Source organism: Nerophis lumbriciformis, linkage group LG09, assembly GCF_033978685.3.
Source record: "Nerophis lumbriciformis linkage group LG09, RoL_Nlum_v2.1, whole genome shotgun sequence".
In the NCBI taxonomy this organism is placed as follows: domain Eukaryota; kingdom Metazoa; phylum Chordata; class Actinopteri; order Syngnathiformes; family Syngnathidae; genus Nerophis; species Nerophis lumbriciformis.
In genome coordinates, this window is record NC_084556.2 from 10,795,001 (window position 1) to 10,811,107 (window position 16,107).

The 16,107-nt window shown below is 42.5% G+C and overlaps 1 protein-coding gene and 1 non-coding gene across 2 annotated transcripts in view; both read left to right on the top strand.

The window, feature by feature from the left end:
• LOC133607726 (early growth response protein 1-like) overlaps positions 1-2,184 on the top strand; it is a 2,392-nt gene extending 208 nt beyond the window's left edge. Inside the window, exons 1-2 of the mRNA XM_061962623.2 lie at positions 1-252; positions 791-2,184. The exon at positions 1-252 is cut by the window's left edge and continues 208 nt beyond it. Coding sequence (XP_061818607.2) covers positions 96-252; positions 791-1,950 — 1,317 coding nt within the window. The 5' untranslated portion in view covers positions 1-95 and the 3' untranslated portion in view covers positions 1,951-2,184. The remainder of the gene's footprint in view (positions 253-790) is intronic.
• A 928-nt stretch (positions 2,185-3,112) lies between these two features.
• Positions 3,113-3,185, top strand: trnav-cac (transfer RNA valine (anticodon CAC)). Its single transcript has one exon. It is a non-coding gene; the product is annotated as a tRNA-Val (tRNA).
• Positions 3,186-16,107: the final 12,922 nt, after the last annotated feature.

The window sequence follows — 16,107 nt, forward strand, 5'->3', positions numbered from 1 at the left end:
AGTCCTCCCCTACTTCACTCAGCTCGGTCCTCGGGCAGCATCAGCAAGAGCGTGCCGGTGCACCGGAGCTCCAGGAGCGGCTGAGTCCCAAAGAGATGGCAGCAACCAAAGCGGAGGTTATGCTCTCGACCCTGCAGATATCCGAGCCTCTGACATGCTTCTCCCCGCTGGACGGTTATCCGAAGCTGGAGGAGCTGCAGTTGCTGCTGCAGAACGCCGCAGAGGGTGCCGGTGAACACGGAGGCTATGGAGGTGAGTGTGGCGTCACTTTATTGCCTCTTATAGGCTTCTTAATCAATGTGAATGAACATGCACAGGGACAAGCGGTAGAAAATGGATGGATGGATGGATGTTGTAGTGAAGAAAATGGCAAAAAAAAGTTATGTTTCCTTTAAAATGTGTGTGTGCGTGTGTGCGTGTAAACACAAAAGTGAGCAGAAAAAATATTAAGGCGCATCTTGGATGTAGTTAAGTCCCTCATTTATCGCTATTAATTGGTTCCGGAATTGATAAAACATTTCCGCAAAGTATAGGACTAATAAAGAAAACATTTAATATTTTAACTTTTTAAGTTAAATGTGCCATTTTATGCTTGAAAATTCTTAGTTTAGGCCCACAAATTTCTAGAATTTTTATTTTATTTTTAAAATAATTAAAAAAAACTGTGTTTCGTGATATTTTAGTTTTATTTGCGGTGAGGTGAGGGAAGATGTGTTTTTGACTAAGATTCAGAGTTTATGCAAATGAGTGATCAGCCAGTTACAAGTGTTCTTCTTGTTTTGTTTTTCAGATTTGCTGTCAGAACTGTCAGACCTGCAAAGTCTCCCCCCTCTGACCCCTCGTATCCCCCCTCTGGCGTACAATGGACGCTTCACCTTTGAACCGGGTTCCTCCACCTCTGGCAGCGGCATGTGGCCTGAGCCTCTCCTCAGCCTCTTTAGTGGTTTGGTCAGTGTCACAGCCCCCCCTGCCCCTCCTACAACATGTGCAGAAGTTCCCGCCTCTTCATCGCAGGTGACGTTGTCGGTGACTTCGTCAGGGTTCACCCAACCTAGCTTTCGGTCCACCGATATCAGCTCGGAGTTCACCGTGCTGCCGCCTGCCAGCTCTGACTCCCAGGTTGCTCCCTTCCTGTCACAAGGGCCTCCTCCGGCCTACCCCACCTCCAGAATGGGCATCCAGCCTGGGGTGCCGTTGCTACCGGACTACATCCTGCCTCAGTCACAGGACATTGGGCTTCACCTGAACCAGGACCAGAAACCTGTTATGTCACAAGGTGGGAATCCCCAACAGCCTTCATTTACGCCACTCTCCACCATCCAGGCCTTCTCCTCTCAGTTCCAGAACCAACAAACTGCACATGCATGCAAGCTCACAAAGCCATGCCGTGGCAGGAAGTTCAATCATCAGTGCAAAACGTCGCCACAGGAGCGTCCTTATCTGTGCCCCGCAGAGGGCTGCGACCGCCGCTTCTCCCGCTCGGATGAGCTAACTCGCCATATGCGTGTCCACACGGGCCAGAAACCCTTTCAGTGTCGTATTTGCATGCGCAGCTTCAGCCGAAGTGACCACCTGACCACTCACATCCGTACACATACGGGGGAAAAACCATTCGCCTGTGCCGAGTGCGGGCGCAAGTTTGCCCGCAGCGACGAGCGCAAGCGGCACACCAAGATCCACCAGAGGCATCGGGAACGGAAAGTGGACAGGAATCCTCCTGCTCCCTCCCAGACTCCTCCTACTTCCTCTTCAGCATGCTCCTCCTCCTACTCTTCACCTGCTCATAGTTCCGCCTCCCCCCCACCGCCCGCACTCTTTCCCCAGTCATCACTAAATCTACAGCCATCCTTCCCGAGCTACCCCAACCTGTACTCCTCTTCCTCCAGCTGCTCCTCTCCTCCTTCATCAGATCGGCCGCCCAGCATTGCCTCTCTACACAACATCTGCTAAAAAGGAAGACTTGACCTCTGACCTCTCACTGAAACAGTGCAGAAAGTTCAAGAACAATCAGCAATTTGACATAAAATTGTTATCTGAATGTAAATATATGCATATAATTATTTTTGTACAAATGTTATGCGCAATATTTATCTACTGTGTAGGTTTGTTTGTTCACATGCAGGTATGTGGCTTGATTTTTTTATATCAAATGTGTTTAACAGGAACAATAATAAAATGTCGATCTTAAATGCATCATTTGTTGCTTGTTTATTGACACTTTCACTATTACAATAAGCACACAAATGTAAAACTAATGAAACAAAGCAGCACATAACTGAAAAAGCTCTTCCGGTATCTGGAAGTATTTTACATTGACAACACAGAAGCAGATTATCCATATGAAAGGAAATCCCTAAAACGATCACGGTGTATTTATATAACTGAGTGTGTGTGCATGTGTGTACTTTTCCTTGCAGCCAGTTGGCTGCACTAAGACTGTAAAAGCCACAAACCAAATATGGAGTTTCCTCCTTGTTCAGCGGATATCCTTATGCCCAAATATGGAGTTTCCTACTGGCTGGCTGTCTGACTCAAAGCCCGTATTGTGTGCACGTGTGTGGCAAACCCAGATTACATTCACTTTATTTAATGACAGCAATTTGGACCAGACCTTGATTTAAATTTCAGGGAACTGAATTTAAGTCATGTCAGTGGAATGTTCTTGGAAAAGCAGCGACACGTGTGCGCGCATGCGTCAAGTGACGTCAGACAGCAAACAAACAGGAATTGCAGGTCGGACTGGATCTTGGGCAATGGACGATTACCAACACAAGTCAGAAGAGCAAAACACATACATTCATACACAATAGAATGCATTATTTTACCTAAACGAATGTTCTGTTTTTATTATTTTTTTGTGTTTGTATGATTTGTTTGGAACCTGTTTTCAATCTGTGAAAACGCTCGGTTAGGTTTTTGTTGGACAACAGAGGGCGCAGTCCACCATTTGAGTGTGACAACTCGTCCATAAATTCTGGGCCTCACTAAATTATTTCCACTTTATCACGTTTTTTGCTCCAAAATTACTCGTTTATTAACGACTAAGACACCGATTCAACCTGCAGCATATGTTCTATAGAACATGTAATCAATTACCCTACGATTGTGGACAGTTTCCGTAGTGTAGTGGTTATCACGTTCGCCTCACACGCGAAAGGTCCCCGGTTCGAAACCGGGCGGAAACACTTATTATTCTTTTTAGTTAAAATGTAAATTTTATTAGGATTTTCTTGAACAGAAAAATTTCTTAAATTACTTTTTAGAGTTTTGGACTTCACATTACCAAGACATCAACAAGGAAGTTAAAGTTAAAGTTAAAGTACCAATGATTGTCACACACACACACGAGGTGTGGCGAAATTATTCTCTGCATTTGACCTATCACCCTTGATCACCCCCTGGGAGGTGAGGGGAGCTGTGAGCAGCAGCGATGGCCACACCCGGGAATCATTTTTGGTGATTTAACCCCTCATCCCAACCCTTGATGCTGAGTGCCAATGGTTCCCATTTTTAAAGTCTTTGGTATGACTCGGCCGGGGTTTGAACCCACAAGCTACCAATCTCAGGGCGGACACTCTAACCACTAGGCCAATGAGCTGAACCGTACTCCACCAAACCACGTTATTGATTGATTGATTGATTGATTGAATGAAACTTTTATTAGTAGATTGCACAGTTCGGTACATATTCCGTACAATTGACCACTAAATGGTAACACCCTGTCACACCCCGGCTCGGGTGAAGGTAATGTAACCTTTGCAAACCAGACTTTCAAATCAAGGATGGCAAGGCACGCAGTTGGTAACAGTTTACAAACATTTATTGAAATCCCAAAAAGTGTCAAAAGGTGAACAACGACAGAAAAAACAAAGCACCCACAATCTGTAATGTAATAAATAGAGGCAATATTAGTATCGTATATTATATATAGTACATTTATATTCTAAATACATTTCGAAGTTGCATGCGTTAACTAGGCCTATATAATTAATCAAAATAAGCATATTAAAAATAATCAAAAGATAAATCATTCATTATATCAAAATACATGTACTCATAGTCAAAGGTCAATAATCAAATATGTCAAAGTAAAGAATTAACTAATCATAACAGATTTAGCAAAATCAATTAGCATTCAACAAAACTCGTTTAACCGGTTACAACACAACATAATCTCATCATCAAAATATTCACCTTAGTAGATGTTTGATGCATGGAGACCGAAACTCCTACTCAGGACAGAGAACCTCCTCTGGCAGTGACCGACAGCAGACTGTCAGAAAAACGGCATTTTCCAACTTAAATAGCCCTTAGCCCCGCCCACTAGCTGGGACCAATTTGACAGGGGAAATTAAGAAAACAGTTATTTTGTAAATTTCACCATAAATAACCATCACATGTCTAAAAAGTATTCACATGGTACTTTTGCATGTGTAGAGCAGTCATTTTCGTACACAGTATATTCAGGCTTAGACAACACAACTTTTAAATGTCCAGTGTCCTTCTGTAACACCCAGCATTTGAAGATCATGGTTCGACCCAAATTTGGCCTAATTAGTGAATGCAGGTGTGGTCACCTATATAAAGCCCTCAACCCCACCCTGACTCTTTTGGTCAATAGTTCAGAGCCATGGTGAGTGACAGGTAACAATTTGTTTGTTGAGCACATGCTTTTCACTGGCTAACAAGATTGAATGTTTGTGTCCATGTTGAGCTTCCCAACAAATGTGCACGGTTTGTGAGGAAGTCCAAAGGTCAAACAGTGACAGTGTGGGGTCAAACTGTCACATTACCTCCCTCCTCTCCAGCGACAGCAAGTCCAGGGAGACGAGACAGGTAATCAGCTAGCAAGTTACTTTTGCCAGCTCGATGTGTAACGTTGAAACAATAAGGCTGTAACGCCAAGTACCATCTGGTGACACGGGAGTTCTTATCCCTCATGGAGTTGATCCAGCTCAATGCCCGGTGGTCCGTTTCCAGATCGAAGGTCCGTCCCAGAAGGTAATAACGTAGGCTGTCCAATGCCCACTTGATGGCAAGACATTCCTTTTCAATGGCAGAGTACCTAGTTTCTCTGGGATGCAGTTTACGGCTCAGATATAGAAGCGGTTGTTCCTCGCCCTCCTTTCCTTGGGCTAGGACGGCTCCAAGGCCCACACCAGAGGCATCAACTTGAACAAGGAATCGCTGGTTGAAGTCAGGACTTTGTAAGACCGGAGAAGAGCATAGAATAGTTTTGACATTCGTGAAGGCAGTTTCACATGTGTCTGTCCATTTGACTGGATTAGAGGATGCTTTGGTTGTCAGCTTGACAAGAGGAGCTGTGATGGTAGAGAAGTGGGGAACAAATCTTCTGTACCACCCGGAAAGCCCCAAGAATGACCGGACCTGCTTCTTTGTCCGCGGTCTAGGACTGTCTTGGATTGCCTTCACCTTGTCCACCTGAGGACGTATCTGCCCATTGCCAAGATGGTAACCTAGGTAACACACCTCAGTTTTGGCCCACTCACATTTCTGGGTGTTAAGAGTGAGCCCGGCAGAACGGATCCGGAGCAGGACTTGACGCAGATGAGAGAGGTGGTCTTTCCAGGAAGTGCTGAAAACCACCACATCATCGAGATAGGCAGCAGAGAACTGGCCACACCCCTGCAGAACGCGATCCATTAGCCGCTGAAATGTTGCGGGGGCTCCATGGAGTCCGAACGGCATAACCGTGTAATGATAGAGACCCTTTGGTCCACGGAAGGCAGTGTACTTCCTTGACTCCTTCTCTAAAGGGACTTGCCAGTATCCCTTACACAGGTCAAGGGTGGTGATGAACACAGCTTTGCCGAGCTTCTCAAGAAGTTCATCAATACGGGGCATGGGATAAGCATCGAATTTAGAAGCAGCGTTCACTTTGCGTAGGTCATTACATACTCTTATTGTGTTGTCTTTTTTAGGAACAAGGACAATGGGGTTACACCACTCACTGTTTGAGGGTTCAATCACTCCTAGATCCAGCATGGTTTGGATTTCATGGTTGAGGGGCTCCACCAGCCGCTCGGGCACTCTGTAGGGGCGCTGACGGATAGGTGTTGGGTTTTTTAAATGAATGACATGTTCAATTAGTGGAGTTCTTCCTGGCTTTCCACTGAACAATACTGGGAATTCTTCACACACTTGCAATAATTTAAGGGCAGATTGTGCAGACAAGTGACTTACATCAGGTTTCTGTGGTGTAGTGAGCATGGACAGATCTGTCTCCTCCACATCATCCTCCATTTCCACTTCCCGTGCCAGCATCACCTTTTCCTCTTGCAACTCCTTGCTTTGAGTAGGTACTTGACTGGCCTGGACATCCTTTCCTTCCACAGAGGATTTCTTCTCCTTACATTCCTTCAGAAGGTTGATGTGGTACACTTGGGATGCCTTTCCTTTCTCTGGATGTGAGATCTCATAAGTGACTGGACCAGCTTGTCTGACCACGGAGTAAGGACCTTTCCATTGGGCCAGCAGTTTATGACTTGAGGTTGGAAGCGAGAGCATGACCTTTTGACCTGGCTGTAGCACCCTGTGACGTGCTTTTTGGTCATACCAAGTCTTCTGTTTCAAGGTGCAGACTGGGGCTCGATGCCCTGGCTGTTGGCAATGGTAGCAGATGAGATCCTTCACTGGACTCTGTCTCGGGAACAGTCTGTTGTCCCCTGAGGTGCTGTAACCACCTGCTTTCTGCACACCTCTTTGGTGTGACAGGTCGGCTGCACCTTGAGCTGCTACACGGTTGTTCTGCTGCCTTGGCATTCGGAGTCCTTTACGAGCATTCAAGTACTGGCCTGCAAGTTTAGCAGCAGTAAGTCCGTCTTCTGGCTGGTGTTCCTTGACCCAAGTCTTCATTTCGTTGGGCAGCAAGCGAAGCATTTGTTCCAGAATGAAAAGCTCTGCGATGTCTTCTTTGGAACGCTGCTCTGGCTTGATCCATCTTCTGTAGAGACCTTTGAGTCTGTTGTAAGTCTCCTTGGGAGATTCACCAGGGGGAATGTAGGTTGACCGGAACTGGAGCCTATAAGTCTCAGGAGAGATATCAAACTTAGCAAGGAGGGCTTCTTTTAGGTCAGCATAGACGTTGGAAGCATCTTCCTCCATCGCAGAATAGGCATCCAGAGCTTTACCGGTCAAGAGTGGAACGAGTCGGCAGGCCCAGTCAGACTGATGCCAGCCCCAGGTGCGAGCAATGCGCTCGAAACGGACAAGAAAGTTTTCGATGTCCTCACCCTGCTGGAAAGGGAACATCTTTGGGCCTTGTCGGAGATGATGATGATCAGGTGGCGAGGAATCTCTGGACGGCGACGCTTGAGGACTAAGATTTGGATGTGAGCGAGTTCTGGGTTTGGGTTTGGGCGACTGCTCACAACTATCGTCAGGAGTACGGTTAGCATTTTGGTTAGTGAGTGAGTGATCTAGGCTAGGTCTTGTACAGACAGTTTTTAACTCCTGGAGTTCACGAACTAGGACAGCTTCCCTACGTTGCTGTCCAATCAAAAAGTCTTGGAACATATTAACCAGGGTAGGTTCATTTAACACTCTTTCAGTCCTTGGTGGCTCAGCAGACCACCTAGCCTTCCTAGACCCCTTCCTATGCTGCTTACGCCTAGCCCCAGAATTCTCAAAACCTTTGACGTCTTCTTCGGACTCCTCGGTGTTCCATCCAACTTCACGCTCCTCAGCCATAGTCGTCCGGTCCAGCCTCATCGCCATGGCCCCTCGACCAGCCATCTCATCAGTCTCCTCTGTCATTGCCACCTCCGACACTTGGGATCTCAAACCAGTTCTGGCCTGCCCTCTGCCAGATAAATGCTTGTAAACTCTGCGGCTTGCCATCCCACCACTGCCACCATATGTCACACCCAGGCTCGGGTGAAGGTAATGTAAACTCTCACCAACTGCGTGCCTTGCCATCCTTGATTTGAAAGTCTGGTTTGCAAAGGTTACATTACCTTCACCCGAGCCTGGGTGTGACACACCCAAATAAGTTTTTCAACTTATTTAAGTCTCTATCCACGTAAATCAATTCATGGTTACTCGTGGAGTTTCATACAACTCATTTGAGTATTATATACATAAACATACTAATATTAGTATTATGTATGTAGAAAAGCAAGTAAACGGGGGGACTTCCGGTTGAGGACGCATGGCGTGAAGACGTATTAGCCTCTAGCTCCCGCTTTACTCTTCCTTTTAACATGCACCCCACCTGTATTTGAAGAGCATTTAACCGCTGGTAACTCTTTTCTACTACGACGCATAGCAACACGCTTGATGACTGACAATGCCTCCCAAATCTGCAAAGTCGCAAGAGAAAGCAGAGGCAGATGCTGCAGCCGTTAGCAAATCTGAGCTAATTGCTATATTATCGGACCACAGATCAACCTTGTTGACTGAGCTCAAAACATCCTTTAGCGAGGTGAACGAGAAGCTGGACGGACTTCAGGAGACTGTCAATAGACATAACTATAGATTGACTTCATTAGAGGAAAATGCCGAATCCCTACATCAGCGGTTGGAGCAGGTGGAGGCTGTTTGTGACATGCTACAGGCCGACAACCAGAAGCTAAAGGCTAAGCTCACCGACCTGGAGGGAAGGAGCAGGCGGAGTAATGCCCGGCTAGTTGGCTTACCTGAAGGGATAGAAGGCCCGCAACCTACCAAGTTTTTCTCCTTGTTGCTGAAGGAAGTACTTGGTGAGGAAGTATTCGCCTCTCCACCTGAGCTGGACCGCGCTCATCGCAGCCTGGCCCCCAAGCCGGCACACGGGGACAAGCCCCGACCTATCCTGCTCTGTTTTCATCGCTTCCAGAGTAAAGAGCTGCTGATCCGGGAGGCTAGGAAGAAGGGTACGCTGCAATACCACGGGCACGCGTTCAGAGTGTACGAAGACTACTCTCCAGAGGTAGTGAATCAGCGGAGGGCTTACCGGACTGAGATGGCGTCTCTGTACAAGATGGGACTCAAACCCTCGCTACTTTACCCGGCCAGGCTACGCATCACACAGACGGACGGCACTCGCGTTTGGCTTGGATCAGTAGCCGAGGCAGCTAACTATATCAAGGCGTATAAAGACTCTTCATAACGGCCTCATCAACAAACTTTGTTTATGAGTTACAGTGAGTTTAAGACCTGGACTGTATAATCATATTACACGTTATACTTTCTACCTCAATCTATATGACTGTTTTTTTGTTTTTTTGTTTGTTTGTTTGTTTTTTGAAAAAGCATTTATTTTTTTGATTATATATACATTTAATAGTTTACCCTGTTTTATTATATTTACATCTAATATATATCTTTGTACTCAGTTATTTCCCTGTATCAGGTGGGGTACTTAATAGGTTAATAATATGGGGGAGTAGAGGGTTTTTGGTTCTTTTTTAAGAAGTAATCTGGAAGTCTTTAAGTTAGTTAGGGAAGGTGTGCTGTTTTTTTTTTTAATAGCTGAATTCACCTTAGGGTTGGGGGGAGGTTGTTTTTGTTTTGCTGTCACTCAAGGCATAAAGGCTGGTCACTATTACTTGAGTACTTGGTCTAAACTTAATTGGCACCGTATCACCTGTTTGATGTTTAACTGTTTTTCCATATCATACATAGAAGCAGCATGAACTGTGACATCAACCTCGTTAGCTGGAATGTCAAGGGCCTGAATCACCCGGTAAAGAGGAAAAAAGCACTAGTACACCTCAAGCGTCTGAGGACGGGAATTGCCTTTCTGCAGGAGACCCACCTTCGAAGGTCAGATCACTCTCGTTTAAAATGTGGTTGGGTGGGTCAGCTCTTCCATTCTACTTTTCAGGCTAAGGCGAGAGGCGTTGCCATATTGATAAATAAGGATATATCTTTTACCCCCTCTGGTATCATAGCAGACTCAAACGGACGTTATATTATAGTTACTGGCCAACTCTATAACACCAAGGTTGTACTGGCTAACGTATATGCTCCGAATTTTGATGATGCCCAGTTTTTTGATCGTCTCATCAAATTACTTCCAGATCTAAACTCTCACCAGCTCATTATGGGAGGTGATTTTAATTTTTGTTTAGAACCTGGGATGGACAGATCAACAGCCAGAAAAGGTTATGTAGCATCTAAATCAGTTTCCTATATACAAACTTTTCTTTCGGAATTTGGCATATCCGATATATGGCGTTTTTTGCATCCAAAAAGTAGGGAATACTCCTTCTTTTCGCATGTGCACCACACATATAGCAGAATCGACTATTTTTTCACTGACAATAAATTAACTCCCTACATAAGTTCTTGTGAGTATCAAACTATACTAATATCTGACCATGCTCCCCTTTTATTGAAGCTGAATTTGCCTGAATCAAGGACAATTAGAAGAAATTGGAGGTTTAACTCTCTATTATTAGCAGATGAAAATTTTGTACTTTTTTTATCAGAACAAATCTCTCTATTTTTGGAAATAAACATGACCACAGATGTTTCAGTTGCGACTGTTTGGGAGGCCCTTAAGGCTTACTTAAGAGGGCAGATAATATCTTTCATGGCTAATAAGAGAAAGAACTCTGAAGCAAAACAACTAAGTCTGGACAAGCAAATAGCTGAAATTGATAAAATATATGCACAATTCCCATCTCCTGACTTATATAAAGAGCGTATGAAACTTAAAGCAGAATATGACCTTATTTCATCATTTTTCATTGAAAACCTTCTGCTCAGGAATAGGAGTGTTCTGTATGAACATGGTGAGAAGGCAGGGGAAATTCTGTCCAGACAATTGAAGGGGGTAAGAGCTAAACAAATTATCAATGGGGTGCTTTCTCAGGAAGGTAGGGTCACTACAGACCAACAGGAAATAAATAATATTTTTAAAGATTACTATTGTAAACTGTATGCATCCAACAGTCCCTCCAATCCCAATGCCATACAGGACTTCTTTAAGGATCTGCATATCCCATCCTTGCCACCAGATCAGGTCTTAAATCTAGATAAGCCAGTAACACAACAAGAAATATCGGAGGCCATTAAGTCTTTGCAAACTAAAAAATCACCTGGTTTGGATGGTCTGCCGTGTGAATTTTATGTGAAATTCTCTACACAGTTAGCTCCTATTTTGGCAGCCATGTATTCAGAATCACTAGTAGCGGGATTTCTCCCAACCACCCTAAATCAGGCATGCATAACATTACTGGCAAAAAAGAGCAAGGACCCCTTAGACTGTGGATCCTATAGACCCATATCTTTGTTAAACACAGACTATAAAATATTGGCCAAAGTATTAGCTTACCGTTTGGAAAACATTTTACCCAGTTTAATATCCCCAGACCAGACAGGTTTTGTTAAGCATAGACGCTCCTTTTTTAATACCCGACGCCTGTTTAACATAATGTACACTCCTTGTCAAGCTGCTTCAGAATGTCTTCTCTCCATGGATGCAGAGAAGGCATTCGATAGAGTAGAATGGGACTACCTCTTTGAAACGCTGGCAAAATTCGGATTTGGGGAAACATTCATCACATGGATAAAACTGTTATATTCCAGCCCTTCTGCTATGATTCTGACTAATAATTTGTATTCAAGTCCTTTTGATTTACACCGTGGAACTCGCCAGGGATGCCCCCTCAGTCCCCTTCTTTTTGTCCTGGCTATCGAACCCCTAGCTTTAGCCATTAGATCTAATCACTCTATAATGGGCATACATAGAGGAAACATAGAACATAAATTGTCCCTTTATGCTGACGATCTTCTCCTTTATGTGTCCAACGCAGAATCTGCAATTCCATTAATTCTTAGCCTGTTACAACAGTTTGGTGAAATCTCCGGTTATAAATTGAATTTAAATAAAAGTGAGCTACTGCCCTTGAATATGGACGTCTCAATACTAGAAAACATTGGGTTGCCCTTTAAGATCACTACAGACAGTTTTAATTACCTCGGAATTACTATTACAAAGAATTTTAAAGACCTCTTCAGGCAAAACTTTGGGAAGTTGTTTACACAAACCAAGCAAGATCTGGCTAATTGGACTCCCCTTTTCATTTCACTTATAGGCAGAGTCAATGTAATTAAGATGACTGTGCTTCCAAAATATTTGTATCTGTTTCAATGCTTACCTGTATTTATCCCTGGTACATTTTTCAAAAAATTAGACTCAATAATCTCATCTTATATTTGGAATGGCAAACAGCCACGTCTGCGCAAGGAGTTTTTACAAAGAGCAAAACATGATGGAGGTATGGCCCTTCCAAATTTCTGTATGTATTACTGGGCCACCAACTTGCATTGCATGTCATACTGGACATATTACCATCTACATAAGGAAAGTCCTACATGGGTGAAGCTGGAGACACATTCTAGTGGTTCTGCTTCTTTAGCAGCCCTAATGGGTGCAGCTTTGCCTCTATCAGTGAAGACAATTAATATTAATCCTGTAGTAAGTCACTCGCTCAAAATATACTGTCAATTTCGAAAACATTTTAACCTGCAAGGAATGAGCCTTTTCAGTCCAGTAGCATCAAATCACTGCTTTCCACCTTCAACACTTGACACAGCTTTTAATATGTGGCATCAAAGGGGTTTGAAATGCTTCAATGATCTTTTTATAGACAATATATTCTCCTCTTTTACGGAGTTGTCCAAGAAATTTAATCTACCCAGTTCCCATATATTTAGATATTTCCAGATAAGGGATTATGTTAAAACAGTTCTTCCGCAGTTCCCTAACAAACCCTCTAAATCAACCACAGATGAAATTATGTGTTTAAATCCAATAAAGAAGAGGGCAATATCATATATACTTAATTTACTCTCAGTATTAGAATGCACTTCCATGCTAAGAATCAGAACAGCATGGGAACAAGACCTCCAAACATCAATAGATGACGTAACCTGGGCAAACATTGAGAAAAGGGTTCACTCATCTTCAATGTGCGCACGACACTCACTGGTCCAATTTAAAGTGATACACCGGGTGCACTTCTCAAAAGCAAAATTAGCAAAAATATTTCCCCATATTAACCCATTATGTGATAGATGTAAACTAGATAACGCAACATTAATACACATGTTTTGGCTTTGTCCGAAGCTAAAGGGGTACTGGAAGTCCATCTTCGAAGCACTTTCTACGGTTTTAACAATTCAAATCGATCCAAACCCTTTCATTTCCGTATTTGGAATCATTCCTGAAGGGATGGAACTACCTGTCGGGGGTCACAAAATAGTTGCCTTCACCACCCTCCTCGCACGCCGCCTGATATTGTTGAAGTGGAAGGAGGCTGACCCACCCTTAGTCTCCCACTGGATAAGGGACGTACTAGCAAACCTGAAGCTGGAGAAAATAAGATACACATTACGGGGCTCTGAAAACAAGTTTTTTAAAGTGTGGAGACCTTTTTTTACTTTTTTTGACCAATCTTCTACACAAGTGCAGGAAGAGCCCTAGATATGTACCTAGATATGGCCTTGTCATGCTGCGTCTACATTATGTTTCAGTTTTCAATTACTGTGTTTTAGGTGCCTTGTACTGAACTTTATCTATTTATTTATTTTTTTACTCCGGGTACTTTTGTACTCTTACTTTTGTTTTTTTGTTTTTGTTTTGAGTGACAGCAGGGGTAGGGGATGAAGAGGGTTTGAATATTTTGTCAATGTGAATGTGAAATCAATAAAAAGAACTATGAAAGTATTATGTATTTCTCAAGATAACAGTCAGGTTATAGTAACTTGATTTGTGTGGGCTCTGTACCGAGGATGTCGTTGTGGCTTGTGCAGGCAGCCCTTTGAGACACTTGTGATTTAGGGCTATATAAATATCAAATAGAAACAGAAACAACAAAAACAGAAAAAAGTCAGACCTAAATGTAAAAACCAATATATAGCACCAACATATATTTCAACATCATAAAGTATGTACAATATTAATGCTAGTTCAAATACTAGTTCTGAAATCGAATAGTGTTCCCTCAGGCTAACGTATATGTTGGAGCGATCCTGGATCCTCTATGCAACGTATATTATAGCCATCAGATATGTTGTAGTAAGTATCACAGTAGCAATCTTCTAAGTTTTGAAAATAATTGCAGTTGTTTGTATAAAAAAAAATTGATGTATCTGGACTTGAGTTTACTGTGGCCGGTTTAAAGCCTACCCCTCAAAAAAAAAGTTTAGCAATGACAAAATAACCAAATTGTGTTCCTCAAGGCTGCATCTATTTTGGGGCCCATTTTTATGGTTTACTCCCAATTCTATCAAAATAAAATTATTGCCACCAGTGGACGTATTGTATGTTCAAAGCGTTGTACAATTGGTGTACTTTGTTTAAAGACATTTACATTTTTTGTTAAAATAACACACCAGGACAGTTTATGTTAATGAATCCTGGAATACATTATATTGCCTATACTTCTCTAAAAAAAAATGTCTAACAATGAAAAAACAAGAAATGGTGTTCCCAAGGCTGTGTTTTATGGCCTATTTGTAATGTTTTTCTCAATCATATCAATATAAAAGTTTCACCATCAGTAGATGTAGGTCCAAAGTATTCCAATCTATCTACTTCATTTACAAATACCCTCTTTTTCGATACTAACACACTAGTGCAGTTTTTGTTGATGAATCTGAAGCGGTTGACACTTTTTGTGCTTTTTGTTACTCATTCTCGCAAGTGACTAGTTGACCCTTGCGTGCGGTTTGTTTGTATCGTTACCCTCAGTGGTATCATTAGAAAAAGTATTCATCCTCACCTGTCAGACACACCGGTAACCAACCCATGTATACTTAGATGTGCCATTACAGCGGTCGTTAGACAGAGTGATGTTGAATGAAATGATCTCACATTCGGACATATCTTCACATTTACAAAAGAAACAAAAGAAGCAAGGAGTCATCAACTTTCAGCATTTGCTCTACCATGTCCTTCCTTACCTGTCAGCAAAGTGACTTGTGACATAGTTGGTGCAGTTCAGGTTTTGATTGGTGTCCTCCAAATCTGCGGTCCAGCAAAACTCCTTCCCTTGACGCCCATGAGTGGCCAAAAGTACCTCAATAGTTGCATTCAGGGCTGCACGGAGAAGAACGCGTTACATAAAGTCAGGCCCGGCCCTAACCAATCTGGCGCCCTAGGCAAGATTTTAGGTGGCGCCCCCCCACATCGGCAGTGAAGTGTATATACTCACAAGAACCCGAATAGCTTTGTCTTTAACCTTTTTTTTTTACTTACAACTATACCTAATATACTGTATAAAGGGGTGGAAAAGTGACGATTACCTGCAGGGCAAACATTAGCTAACCAGAAGGCAATTACAATGTAAACAAAAAACACCTGCTTAAAAGATCTAATACAAACATTTATATGCACGTACAACACTTAGAACTTTTAGCATATCAGTATGTGGAATTAAATTATGGAATGGATTAAGTAAAGAAGTTAAAAATTGTACTGATATGATCCAGTTTAAGAGGTTGTTCAAAATAATAGTGCTTACAGAGTACAAAGAAGAAGAATTATGAGAAATACTTTCAACCTTATTGAAAATAAGATACTCTTCATCTCAGTATGTTAATAATGACTGAATTAATTAATTAATTTCATATTACAAAACTGTTGTATACTAATTCATAGATGTTATTTTATTATATAAAAAGGTCAGTAAATGATTCTATATATTTGTAAACGCTTTGAAGTGGGAAAGGGGTAGGATTAAATAAGCTTTGCTTCTTCCTACTCCTTTTCGGACATGATGTAAAGTGAAATGATATGAAATTGTGTGATGTATTATACTGTAAGTGTGTTCATGTTCGAAATAAACTAAAGAAAGAAAGAAATGTCCCTGAGGAATGTAAGGTGGGAGTACTGTAATTACCTAACGTTACATTATTATTTTCCATAACAATTTAGCCCCCTCCACAATATTAACCCGACGTTAAAACAGAACTAGCTATTTATTGATTAGCAATTGCCGAATCATGTAACATTAGCTTAATGCTAAAAAGCCAGGTTACTATCACATTCTGTAACATACAAATAATTTCATGTACCGTAGGCTAACGTTACCTACCTGCTACCTCTGTCTTTTCTCGTTTCTCCTCCTCTTCTTTTCTCTTTTTTCTTCCCTG